At 39.3% G+C, this 14,641-nt stretch overlaps 1 protein-coding gene across 1 annotated transcript in view; it reads right to left on the reverse strand.

Moving 5' to 3' along the window:
* TUBGCP3 (tubulin gamma complex associated protein 3) overlaps positions 1–14,641 on the reverse strand; it is an 89,732-nt gene that overhangs the window by 13,989 nt on the left and 61,102 nt on the right. The window contains exons 16-19 of the mRNA XM_037140984.2: positions 14,307–14,375; positions 10,014–10,149; positions 1,142–1,230; positions 902–1,033 (exon numbers count right to left, since the gene is read on the reverse strand). Coding sequence (XP_036996879.1) covers positions 902–1,033; positions 1,142–1,230; positions 10,014–10,149; positions 14,307–14,375 — 426 coding nt within the window. The remainder of the gene's footprint in view (positions 1–901; positions 1,034–1,141; positions 1,231–10,013; positions 10,150–14,306; positions 14,376–14,641) is intronic.

The following is a 14,641-nucleotide window of genomic DNA, read 5'->3' on the forward strand; positions in this document are numbered from 1 at the left end:
CTATTTTCCCAGCCAGAGTTAGCTAACCGAGACATACTAATAGTTTAGACAAAACTACAGCTCTGTCAATCACTGCGTTTTCCACAGAAGGATCCTTGAAGAGAGTGGAGGGTTAGTAGTAGGCAGCCCTCTGCAAATCCTAAAATTTCTTTGAAGTTGCACATTTAATGTCAAAAAGCACTTAAAATTTTGTCTCCTATTTCATAATATATTTGTTCAAGTGTAAACAAGGTGTTCCTTGTTTCCCCACATTTAAAATTAAAACTCCCAGCAGACTAACCACATGGAACATGCAACTGTTAGAATAGGGGTCTAAGGAAAGGAATGTTAGCACAAAAGCGTGGGGCCTGAGAAACGCGTAGGGTTTATCTAGCAAACAGCCTATTTTCTAACTCACGCAGCCAGATGCTGACTTACTGAAGGCAAAACACAGAGACGACCATTACCCAGATTAAGAAAATCAGCATGTAGCTGGGAGGGCCCTGCCTTTTCTCACATCCTTCTCCGGACTTTCAGACAGGTTATTGCTTTGTTTTTACAGTGCCTTAGTTGGTTTATTTTGTTCACATATTACCCCTCCACAAATCAAAGTCATCACTCATGATTAGTATTTCTCTTTTGAACAACCACAGGATAGTATTACACCTAGGAAATGAATAGGCATTATTATATTCCTTACTGTTTTGACCTCCATTTTAGAGCACATTCTAGTTTCAGCACTATTGTTACAATTCTGTTCATAAACAGTGCACCTTGAACATAAAACTATTGATAAAACTGCCCTCATCACTACTAATGTGGGCATCAGGCAATTTCTAAGATTCTCCATTTGACAGGAACCCAAAAAAAGAAGACTGTGATTATTTCTACTTCTTGATTCTAAGCCGCATATCAGCCTTACCCTGGACTCAGTGTCCAGCAGACACCGGGAGATGATGGTGTCCAAGAACACTTCATGTGCTGCAATGATGTGGTCCAAATCTTGGGCCTGCTGCACTTTGTTCCAAAGTTCATCCCAAGAACATTCCAGCACCTAGGAGCAACAGCGTAAAACTTAGGAATGAGGTTGTGTTCTTATAACACCACAGAGTCCTATGACATGACTTACTTAAACTAAAATCAATGAATGAATTGTATATACCTCAAATGTAATATAATACTGCATTTGATGAATGAAATGGACCATCTCAGATGCCAGAATGTGACAGTGATGCAGCACCCCAGAGAACTCTGCAAAAGAGTCAAAGAACTGATGTTAGACCCCACAGGGAAATACACTTAAAATCAACACAATGCTCTCCCCTGTATATCTGCAATGTATCTTTAAAAAAATCACCAGCTTTAACTCCTGGCCCCTTAAAACAAGAAACAACCTTTACATAATCAATTTCTGTGCTATTCAAGCTAAACAAAGACTTAGCTATCTCATCAAGTAGCAATATATTACTTTACAGAATATAAGGACCTAATAAAGAATGGCATAAAATAAAATAATTGTATTTGAAAATTAAATAAAAAATTTTATCTTATAATAATGCACTATCTTGAACAAATGTAAGCTGAATTTTATGGCTTCTTTACAATTACCCTGCCTGCTATGCATGAAACATTTACTATTCCCTAGCTATTTGGAAACAAAACTGACATTTCCTTAAGGACCTGAATGTGACCTTGTCACCTGGGAAAAACATGAACCTTGCAGGGAGGCAGGCCTGAGCCCAGACTCTGCATCTATTCTTTACAAGATTATAAAACCATCAAAAGGCTTGAAGGTCACCATGGAGCAGCCGATCTCTGCTCGCATTTTTAATTTTTTTGTTCAAAGACTCCACCAGAGTATGATGGAACACTATTGTACATGAGGGTTCAGTCAGAGATGGGTCCACGGAGGAAAGACTACAAAGAGATTTTCACATGGGTCAGACTTGACACAGTACTGCTACCATTCCAAAAGCCTTTATTTAATTAATCAGCTGTCTAGATCAATATCGTTACTGCATGCAGGTACTGAAAATATCATTCTTCTTCCTTCCTAAGAGAGTAATATGGAAGTATACTATATGCACAGGTATGAAAAAGTAAAAGTCACAATACATGCTTTAAGCAATACTGCTTTCTCCAAGTTAGTAACTAAGCGACACTGGGTTCTGCTGGCCTGGTTTAACGTGCACTCCTTAGCAAGCAAAGACGCAGCATGGCCACCAGGGAACACCAGCGCACGCTCCAAATACACCTGACGGCGTACCTTCCACACGGCCAGGATCTGTAATCTCTGACTGTGGTAATAAATACTCTTCTGAAGAACAGGTCATATGCTTCACATTTCACTTGTAAGCCTAGAATGAACAATGCACTTTTTTCTACTAAGACTATCAAAACGGGGCTAAGATTCCTACTCATAGCCTATTTATCCAAAATTACCTTTCAATGCAAAACAGCATAATACATGCTGTTTTAAGAGATAGGCATCCATATTATGGTTTAAGCTTCTCAGGGAAGTAACTACCACTTACTATCATTTCTACAGTTAACTACCATTTCCATTTTGGGTTTTAACCCAGGGCTAGCTCTTCCGCCCTGAAGCCAGGCGATCTTGCCCGGATCACTGTCTGTATGTATTACAACACTCAGCACTACGGCTGTGCCAACACATATGGTCAAGATGTTTCTAGGGTGTGATTTGGTTTCTTCGTACTGTGACAAACAAAGTTATATAAAATAGTTTAGATATAATCTTTGGAAGTTTTTTTTAATGTTCTTAATTTTATCACAGAATCTGGCGGGCTTTTTAAAAGGGAAACTGAGTAAGGTCTTGGCACACCAAACATGACACTCAGGTCTCGCTGTGACACGCAGTGTCTCTGAATCTGGCCCCCGTGCACTCTGGATTCCCTCAAATGCACTGCTTTGCACATATTCACAGCGAACACCGTCAACTTACTTTTCAGCCTTGGGAACAACTACACAGTTTACACTTTTGCATCTTGACATTTTTCTGTCAGAGGAAGTTGAACATCACTGACAAAACTGTAGATGTATTCGTATACTCCCAACAGATGACTCATGAAAATGGTAACGAGACCACGGTCAGCACTATTTCTGGGGGAACCCTATGTTTACTTTAGAAGCATAAAACACCTTTTGCGGCCACTTTCCACGTACTGCCATGTCAATTTTTATACCTAATGAAAGGAGCTCAATTCCATGAAAACTCAATTTTTTTTGTTCCTTTCAGTCTATTTTTCGGGGTCTCTTCTAGAGTTTTCCCACTGGATTCATACCAACAATCAAACCAGCAATACTTGGATATCTAACACACTGATTTCTAGTAGCAGGTTTTACTAAAATTTTTTTCCATTTCATTTTTGAACTCCTTTGCAAACCAGAACTTTTTCTGGTATTAAGACAGTTTGATACATAGACATGCAGTGATTAATTCATTAATTCTGTTTTATAATCTCTGATTTACTTGTGTGTACAGTTTCTTCCCTACTGATTAATCTTCTAGAGTCTTTCATGTCACATTTGAAAATGAAAACACAAGTGAATGACTACAAAACAAAAACATTTACAAAAAAAAGCATCACGCTGCATTGGTATCAACCTAACATTCATGGCCTCCAACCTCAGCTAATCCTCCACGAGGCTGAGAAATCCTCCCTTTTCCCTCCCTTACCCCAGAAACAGCCGTTTCAGCTCTTGCTGTCCTGGACTCTTCCATGCACCTCCTCCTCACCACTCTCCCTCACAGGGTACAGGAAAAGCAGCTGGCGGTGCAAACCCCTCCCCCAACCTCTGGCCCCCGAGCCCACTCACTCGCCAGCATTACACTTTAAAGCTAATCCCAGCCCCAGCTCTGTGCTCCAATGTCCTTTCCTTCTAGGATTCACCAACCTCTACTTCTTCTCATCAGCATTTAAAACTACCCTTTAAACAAACAAAACTCTGCACCCGAGAGATTTCCTAACTAGCATCAGTGACTAGTGCCCACTGCTTTCCCTTCCTCACCCTCTCACTGCAGAGTGGGTGCTACTGGTCAGCCCTAGTCAAAGTCACCCTCAAGTGACAGGACAGCTTTCAGCCTTAGCTGGCTTCTTGCAGCTGTGCTCATAGTTGTCTTCCCTTGTCACTGAAATCCTTCTCCCCCTGGTTTCAGAGACACTACTTCCTTCCAGTCCTCGGCTACCTTTCTGGTGGTTCCTCTTTATCTACCTTAGGAGGTCTGGTTCCACTTTCTCTCCTCCAAGACTTTTCTCACTCTACTTCTGGGCAACCTCATTAAGTCCACAGCTTCAAGTATCATCTAAAGTTACTTACGTCTGAAGTCTTTATCACCAGTTTGGAGGTGTTGGGCTTCAGGTCAATATAACCAAATATTCAACATATATCCTTAAAAACATCTCATACCAATGTAACTAAAATGGAAGCAGTACCCCTAGGCATCCTCTTCCTCTAGCACTCCCTGGCCTGCTTAGGGACACCACTACCCACCAGCCAGCTCCTAGAGCCCAAGACCAGGCTGCCGCTGAACTTGTCATCCGCACACTGAAGCACCAAGTCCTGCCTCCCACATTTCTCTCAAAAAATCCATCCACTCACCCCAGTCCTGGAGCTGCTGCATTCGCCAAGGTCAGTGCCATTCCTTACACATTATTACAAGTGACTGGGGTGCTGACCTCTATTCTCACCCTGCAGATCCAGTTCTCTCAGTGATCCCAGAGGAGTTTTTGGAAAACACAAATCCAAGCATGTCAGCCTCAGTACAGAGCCTCCAATGGCTCCCACTGCCATTAAAGTCAAACCAACAGCCTTAGAGGTCTCTGCTTAGCTCTCCTGCCCCATGCCCTCCACCCCCTTCTGAGAACGCAGTTCTGACAGATGACTGACCTACTGCTCCCCACTCCCACTCTTCCCCTGACTCACATACTCCTTTCTAGATGCCACCGGTGTCGCCACCTCTGGGAAGCCTTTTTAATGCCACCCACATCTGTCAGGTGTCTGCTTTTTGTATTCCCAGAGCACCTGGTCTTTTCCATGTCAAACAGCAAATCACAGTGTATTAAAGTTCTTGTTTAAATGTACATCTTGCCCTAATAGGCAATAAACTTCTTTACCAGAGGGACCTTGTCTGCCACATCTGTCAGTGAATATGAAGAGGCAGCACAGAGTAGGCCCTCCATAATCATTTACTGAGTAGGTGATTTAGAGCCTCAAAATTGAAGCAGGTAGTCTGCATTCATTTACGTCTTGACTATTTAACAACTTTTCAAAAGGTTTCCATGACCAAGGCAAATTTAACAATGTTAAAATGTGTTCTTCTCTTTTATAGTCCTAAAGTACTACCAAATAATATGTTTTGTCTTGAAAAATCATCTCTTCTTGTGTCTAAAAGGAGCCCAGCATCTTAGTGGCATTCTCCCAAAAGAAAGTCTCCAAGAGCAAAGAGACCCGTGGCTGCTGCCATGAGGACACAGCCTGAGGAAGAGAAATCTGGTAACGTGAGCCATGTAACAAAAGTCTGGAGTCCCAGCACCGCCACGGTCCCTCCTCTTCCAAATGTGCAAAATCAGCCCAATGCCACATGCTGTATTTCGGAATTTCTCACTGACTACACACCCAACTCACAGGCAGACTAAATTTACAAGGTATAATTTGATCCCTTAATTCCTAAAAAAATACCATTTAACAACTTATACCTGAAACACCCCTTAACTCTCTTCACCCAGCACCTTGAAAATACATTTAAAACAAAGTTAAAATATAAGTTACTTGTGTTTATATGGTTGACTCACATGCTAAGAATCCCAAAACCAAAGCAACATTTGCACGGAGCTCCAATAAATACACAAATACAGTACATCTCCCACTAGGCTAACTTAACAGTAGACAGTATTATATACAACATCAAAAATGACCATTCTATCCTTTATTTAAGAGCTAAGTATTAGATTCATTTGTAGTTCTTTACTGCCCTCTAAAGGCTGTCGAAGGAATTTCACCTTTGATTTAAAAACACAAATGGCTCCTAAAGGACTTGACCATGTGGCTCAGGCATCCTCAGTCAGAAGCATCTGCCTGCGTGGAGATGTACTATAAACAGCACTGAGTGTTATTAGAAATTATGAAAGTTTCCTGTCTTAAAATACCCTAAAACCTTTTCCCCACAATTTCATAATTCCTTCAACCGTATTTAAACTGATGCTACCATATTTAAAACTGACTTCATCAAACTGCCCATCTGATTTATTTCTCAAGGCTAAGGATTCTACGATATTGGTAAGAACCAGGATTTGCTGCATTTCCTGTGTTCATCATCTCTGCTTGTGGTGGCAGTCCTCCTGCAGGCATCACCTGGTGGCTACTGCCACCAGGCAAGCAGCAATGTCTGGACACACGGGGCTCTCCCAAGCGGCACTGGTCTGGGTACCTTACAGATTTCATTGTAATTACCCTAGGAGGTGAGTGCTACCATCACCCTGCCCTCCAAATGAGGAAACCGAGGCAGAACTTAGAAAATCAGCTTGAGGGCACAGCCTGATGCTGGTGGAGCAGGGCCTGAGCCGGACAATGCAGTCTGGGATCTGTGCAGACAAACTGAGCCCGCAGCTTCCAAGTCCAGCAGGGAGAACATCTCACAGATGTGTCACTATTCAGTACTACTTACTACTCATCCATACATACAACAGTGAGAGAGACAAAAGGAAACGTTTAAAGAAAGAAACGTCTGTTTATCTTTAAGCTAGTTCACTCAGTCTGGAACACAGTGTCATCTGGAAGACGCGCCACCACTAATCACTGAGAATGAAAGGCAGCGGTCCATGAAGCGGACGGAAGGCCACAGCAACTCGTCACTCACAGGGGAGCCGACCACCTCTCTCACCCCACCACGCTCACCTTCATTTCTAATAAGGACCAAAAAGGAAATTGTTTCAACACTACTCTTTTGGGGAGAGGGTCCTCCGTTCACTCCCTCCTGGAAATATGCAAAGGTCAAGAATACAAACTCACCTGTATCTCTCTACTTCATTTTGTTAAACGTTACTTGAAATACGAGTTCAGTTTCCATTAATAGGGATACTTTTTAGACTAACTGAATATAACAGAAAAAAATTCCACACCACTGGACAGGATCTTTAAACCATTTTAGTACCAACAATTATTTTCTGTACAACCGAATGGCAAACATATAAAAATGGGTGTAAACATCTTGGTAGACCATTATCTAAACTCTTGTCCTAAGCACATCATTTTCAAGGGTAACTATTTACTCCAACCCATTTCTTTTTATGATTATTATTAAAATAGTTCCCAGGGTGACAATTACTTATACTCTGCATGTGACCAAACTCTATACACACTGTGCATATATGCAGAACTCCAAAGGGAGTTTACGGAAGCACTTCATAGAATCTTTTTATATTTCTGCCTCAGATTGATGGTTGGTGGGGCATTTCTAAATCCGCTGTATAAACAAGACTGTCTCCCTGGCTGATTTCTGTGTGCTGACTTGCCTGGCCTCTAACAACTTTAAAATGCTTCCTTATATACTAAAGCAGGGGTGTCAAGCTCCTTTTCACCGGGGGCCACGTCAGCCTTGCCACTGCCTTCAAAGGGTTGAATGTAATTTCAACGCCTTAACTGTTAAAGAGTAGTTACATTTATACAGTCCTAAAATCATTTTGGCCATTTGAAGACAATGGCGGGGCTGATGTGGCCCCCAGTGAAAATGAGTTTGATATCCCTGTGCTACAGGCAAGAACATTACACCCCAGATGAAACAAAGATGAAAAACATCATTTTCCTGAAGGAAGAGGAAGAGGAAGAGGAGAAGGGAGAAGAATAAGGATGAGGAGGAGAAAGCATTTAAACTGATCAATAATTTTAAAAGCATTTAAAAAACTGAAATGAACTTCTATTTTCCTTTACCAAACCGACAATCTGTTTGACTGCAGCAGCAATGCAGGCCACTTGCAAGCAGTGAGAGCGGTGCTGGTGAGGATGTAAACTGGTACAGCTTTCCGGAAGTAAACAGTAGGTACCAACAAAGTTAAAATAGAAACACTAAGTATTAGCAAATATAAAGGAAAATTAAAATTCATACCTGTTAACCCAGCAATTCCATTTCCAATTTATCTATTCTAAAGAAATACTCGCAGACTTATAAAATAGAAATTTACAAAAACCTTATGGCATTATTTATATTAGTGGAAAAAGAGTAAAAACAAAAACAAAACCCTACGTGTTCGACCAAAAAGAAAAAATAAATTATGTACACATGAGGAAATATGCTATTAAAAATATTTTAGAAGTTTTAATGACAAGGAAAAAGGATTAATGAGAGAAGCTGAAATCAAATCCCATATAATAGAATTGAGTAAAATTCAAGTTATTAATTTCATAAAAGATAAATATATGTATTTTTCCCACACACAGAAAATTAATCAAATAAATGTATTAGTTATCTTCAGGCAGCTCATTGCTGATTATTCAATAAAAGAGAAAAGCAAATTCAGATAGACATTGCTAAACTGATATTCAAATCAGAAAAATGTATCACAACCAGCTAATATTTAAAATTGTTACAGAGCTCAGATTTCCCAGGGCTAAACACAATACTGATGCTTATTTTGAAAGGAGAAGAGTGATACAATGACAAAGTATTTGCATCACACTGAACTGATCTAAATCAGACAATAAGAAAGATGCTGGCACAGAGAAGTGACAGCTAAGAAGTGCTCCACTCAACAGTATTAAAAAGAATGCCGAGAAGGAGAACTGCAGGCAAACTGAATAACCTGCAAGTGCACATCCAGTGCAATAAGGAGTAACCTGTGACGCACTAACGAGAGAGGATCATGAGAAAACGGGGAAGAGTTAACAGGTGCAGGCCGGGGAGACGGGTGAGGTTCTCTCCACAACTGATTCCTCCTCCGGTCTCCTTCCAGGAGGCGCCCACGTGCTAGTCAACCCACATTTACTAGGAAGTGGATGTTGAAAGCAGTATTTACTATTCACAACCATTACAGTATTTAAAAGAAAATGCCCCCCTCACATCCTTCTCAGCTATTTCAGAGGATCCCTATGGTTAATTTTCTATAAATTGAGTCCAGAGGAAGCTAGGCCACGAGCAGAAGTATCCCAACCACCGGAAAAGACCTGCAGGGAACAGAGAAAACATGGGCGCTACGAAGAACCTGCCAGTCCCTTATGTCAACACACAGACAGGTACCCTCTGGGCCCAGCCTTCTGGGGAAGCCCTTTTCTGGAACTCTGGGAGCTGCTCAAGGACGAGCCTTGACCTAGGAAGCAAGCGGAGATCACGTACACCTTTCTTCAAACAACTGCTCCTTTTTAGTTACTTTCACCAATTAAATGATTAAGAGTATAATAGTTTAGTTCTTCTTTAGAGACATATTTGTTAAAATATTTTGTTAATGGCTTTAACCAAATTCAAATTCAATATACCAGCAAAGATTTCAAATTTATTCAGTTGAAATCATTCAATATTTGTAACATTAAAATAAACTTTGACTATGTGACATGAGAATTTTTACTATAGCTTTTAAATCATAAAATAATATTATAAAATATTTCCATCTCCTGGTTCATGAACCAACACAGTAAGGTAATTCCCAAATAGACTTTAATTAAACACTAAGTGAATGTAAATGAGCCAGCGATTTTATTAAACAGCTTTCTTTCCTTAAAAGTAATTTTTTTAAAAAAACTAAAGTACACATAAAAACACTACAGTGAAAAACAAATGTGATTCTAAAATAAATTTCACGGTCTAAAAAATCTAACTTGACTCAATTTTTTTTTTCCTGATTTGCACTGAAGCCAAGATAAGCAATATTACAAACGAACCTTATCACGAAAGCCCAATCCAAAAGCACAATAATGAATCACTTTTCAGGTCAATTACTTTTAAGTGCACCTTCATTTCTGCTAAGCTGCTGGTAAGCACACTGGCTGTGACTCGGTCACCCTAACTGCTTTCTGAGGGAGGTTACCTGGCATGTTTCTCAGGAGCTTCGCATTGCACATATGTCCCTTCCGTATGTCAGTAAGGATATACTCCATCCGCTTAGCCCTCCAAAGGAAGTTAAATACTCTTAGGTAGTGGCTCATACACTCTCGAGTAAACACCTAAAAAGAACAGAAGACAGTCTGATATTCTGTGACATAAGGATTCTCCCAGCACAGATCTCGGTAATTTCTTCTTTTTTTTTTTTTTAACAAAAAAGCCAGAGAACACACAATCGATTTCAACAGATCCTACGTAGTCTGTAAGCAACTGCTATGGTACATTTTAGGAAACTATCATTTTGTAACTACCACAACAATTTCTTATGTGCTAAGCAGCATGCCAAGTAAATCCACAATAATAGAAGGCAGATGTTTTTATGACAGTTTTACAGATGGGGAGAGGGAGGCCTAAGTACGGCCCCATAACTAGTAAATGGTGTACTGGGATTTTTAAACCTAGCCTAATACTGGTCTAAAATGTTGAATCTTCACAACAAACCCAGATGCGCAGCAGTGTTTTCTAATCCTACCCACCTGAAGGATATGAGAGGGTAGCGAATCTCAGGGAAGCAGGGCCTAGGAGAATCTCCAGTCTGGAAACAGGCCTCCAGGTTATTTTAACACATGTGCTTATTACTTATTGCTTTTTGAGGACCACTTCACGGCAAACAGACTGCAGATGCACAGCCAGGGAGGACGAGCCCTGTGGGTAGGAACTGGGAAAGGCCAATTCCTTCCATAGAAAGGCTTTCTACGTCACCTCCCTCCTATGCTACCCAGAATTAGCAAATAAAAACACAGGAAACCCAGTTAAATTTGAATGTCTGATAAACCATGAATAATTTTCTAGTGTAAGCATGTCCTGTGCATAAAGGAACAGGGTTTCCTGCAGAGTTTAGCCGAACACTTCTCTGACACCAATGACGTGTGCAGCCCAGACAGGAGCACATTTTCATCCCTTTCGAACGCCTGGAGCACATTTGAACTGGCCTCATTTACTGAGAGCCCATTTACAGGTGCTACTGAAAGCAACTGGTCCAAGCAGGGCCTGTGCACTCAGCAGCGGGCCGAGGCTCTGCTCCTGCAGTTTGCCTCTCACTCTAGCGCGCACCTGTTTGTTCACACCCGCAGGCCTCGCCTCACACTGCTGCCCTGTGCCTCGTCCACCATTCTCCTCTGCCCAAATCCACCTGTCGCTCAAGGACAAAGGCCACACCTTTCCCTGGTCTCACCAGTTTCTCTCTTCAGACACTTACACATTTACTGCTTAAGCCTTACATGTTAGCATTTAATTGTAGAATGTTTTACCTGCCTCATATTCTTGGCACTTTTCACCTGTTACAAGGACTGTTATCCTCCTGTATGACTTTTTTGTGCCAGCACTGGGTAGGTGCTCAATATTGATGGTTATCTGTCTAAACAGGAGTGATCAGGAGCTGCTTTAAAGAAACTCAAACACCAACTATGAATGTTTTAGAGATTATCTATTTTGCTGATCTACTCACACTACTAACATTCTACCAATTGTTCACATGAACAGTGACCCAATAAAATAATTTCACCAATAAAGTATTCTTTGCTATATGTAATGATACCTTATAGGACTCCTTTAAATACCAAGCTCCCAGAGTACAGTTAATGTGACCTGATTTGTAAAAATTCAGTTTAATAACAATTCTCCAGAAATATTAACTGTTTAAGAGGAAGAGATTCACATTCCACTGCATTTATATAGAGGAAAACATCCTGTAACATTTTAGTTTTGCTATGTATATGTTCTTTCCCTTCATCACCTACTGTAGAATAAAGTTCAGGTAAAATTAAGCAAATAAGCTCCTCACACCTCCTCTAACGCCCAAGGAATCGATGACAGAAATGAATGGATTTCACCCTGCCCACTGTCAAAAAGAGAAGGTTAAAGATGATCTTTCCACATCAGAGTTAATAAGAAGCTAAAATTGCATACATTATATAAGACATAATTATATAACTAAGATATGTACCTATTATAACTAAATTCTACACAAAAATGACAATCTCAATTAATGAGAACAGGAAAGAAATAGATAATATGTAAATTAAATTTAATAGGGAAAAAGCAGAAAACCCATTTTCTCCTAAAATCTGACTCTAAAAGTATAGTTTTAAATGCAATAGTCCTGCTTTTATCTTCTGTATACAACTGCATAAAACTCAACCTCTGATCCTTAAAAAGCATTTCAGTTTCTAATATTAGCCTGAACACCTGCAGCTGTGCAACAACATGGCGACAGGGAAGGCCATTTAGCTGAAAATACACCCACCCATGACACAGACAGACCCTGCGACTGAAATGGCAAAGGGCCAGACATACAAAAGATCATTTCCCAGGTGATATCAATAGCAGATCTTACTAACCAATTATGAGATCCCTTCCTCCTTCCCATTTAGCCCCCCAGGCTATACCACCAACCCACTGAAGTTGGCACCTACTAGCCATAAATTTGTTTTTTTAAATAAATGTATAACATAAATGTCCTTTGACTCTTTCTACTAGAGCTTTCAAAAATCTAAAATTTTAAAAATATGATGTTGTATGATCAATCATTTATACACAAGGTATGTAATGCATTAACTTTAATGCTTCCTAGTAAGAGCTGCAATATTATGAAATAATATTGTATTAATAGACCATTTTCAGTATATCAATCACTCAAGGCACGTACATTTTGTAAAGTAATGTGTATAACTGATTTTACTATATCTTTTACACCATGAAAAATGTAATATATACAATATTAACAAATAAGGTAACAAGAAAATTTCTAGTTTTATAATTTGTTAAAATACCCTGTTTTGTACATTAAAATTATTTAAAACTGTTTCAGATACAAGTCAAAGGTGAAAAGAACTAACCTTTTATTCCTGTCCTTGGCCAGCCCAATCCTTAGCTGTCTCTCTAAAAAACTATGTATGCTTAAAATATATACTTTGAGATTCATAATAGGTTGCAAAAACCTGTTTAACTACTGATTTATTGTTGTGGTCAAGGTATTTATCTTTTAAATATTTTAATAACCTAGCTTATTGTTTAATAAGACAAATTTGAATTCTTAAACTATGAATTTTCAAAATGTCCAAATTTGCATTTGCTAGGTACACATACCACTATTGAAGTGTGTCTTGCTAAACTATAAAAATTATTATATTAAGTTGATATTTAAATAAAGTTCCAGATGTTCATCTTTTTTAAGAAATAAATTTTAGGGGAAAAAAAAAAGAAGGTGGAAAAACAAATTTGAATCTGACCAAAAACTGAATTTGAGAGCCATCATTAATGCATTTAAAATATGGCAGATTTGTTCTGGCAAAGCTTAAACGTCGGTGACTGAGCTGTGAAAAGGACTGCACCGGTAGCTACCACTTCCCAGGAGACACAGCAGAGGCACTTATCAACAGCAAACCTGTTAGCTCCAGACTGAAAAGAGGCAGAGTATGGCTTTGACGAAAGGATTCTAGAAGATTTGATTTATACCTTGAGAGGCAGGAACAGCCATGGAGTCAAAACTCTGCAAGAACTGCTAAGGAGAAATTTTAAACCCAAATTACATTACTTCTTCATAGAATACTTTTCCCAGTAATTAAAAAAATTAAAGTCCTTTCTCAATATTTCAGATATAAAAATGACTGAAGTAGGTTCAAAGAGGTATCCTGATCAAGAAGAATTTATGCAAGTCTGAATAAAGAAAAAAATGAGCACTTGAGGGGCATTTTAACTGCAGGCAGAAAAAAAGACAACTCTATTGAAGACAACTTTTATGATCTGTAACTATTAAAAGAACGAGTACTTTCCTTTAAGCATGGTAAAAGCACTATGAACAATACTACAGATAATTTTTTACCAGTTGAAATGAATACAAAATATCAAATTGTATCTCAATGGTAAACACACAACTCCCCTAAAATACATTTACTGTTCCTTTCAAATTACCATAAATTAGTTGCTACAATCCAGAAAAAATGAGCAAAATGAATAATCCATTTATAAATATTTGCTGAAACCTGTGATAGAACAAATGTTGAGAATTTTAAAAATACCAATAATACAGTGTTTCAGCACTCACAAATGATTATTTAAAACACACAAAATTTTGGCTTAAGTATTAATTCACCAGGTATATTGTAGATGTCAAGAGATCACTTTAATTAAAAGTTCTTATAGAAAGCCAATTCTAAAACAACAAAGCGCTTAAGAACCTGAACAGCAGAGACAATGATAAAAACCCCCAGAGTCTTACAGTTGCAATGGGTCCGTCGACATGGTAATCCAGGCTGAAGACGTCCCACCCGGTGTCACCTGGAGACACCTAAGAGCAAAAACAAACAACTGCAGGACTTTCCAGCGCCAGGGTTAAGCTTAATGCTGAAGAAGTTGTCAAATCCTCAAAGAAAAGGCAAAAAAATAAAGCATGACTTCTAAAAACTGTTCACTACTTTTGAGTCAGCTACAGGAAAACAGAGAACTGCATCTTTCTGTCACCTCCTGGCTCCTCAGCACTGAGACAATGAGAGGCACACAGTAGGTGCTCTACAAATAATCTGGAATGAATGAAATATTTTTAAATGAACACTG

This window comes from Artibeus jamaicensis, unplaced genomic scaffold, assembly GCF_021234435.1.
Source record: "Artibeus jamaicensis isolate MK-2021 breed Jamaican fruit bat unplaced genomic scaffold, CSHL_Jam_final scaffold_833, whole genome shotgun sequence".
Classification (NCBI taxonomy): Eukaryota; Metazoa; Chordata; class Mammalia; order Chiroptera; family Phyllostomidae; genus Artibeus; species Artibeus jamaicensis.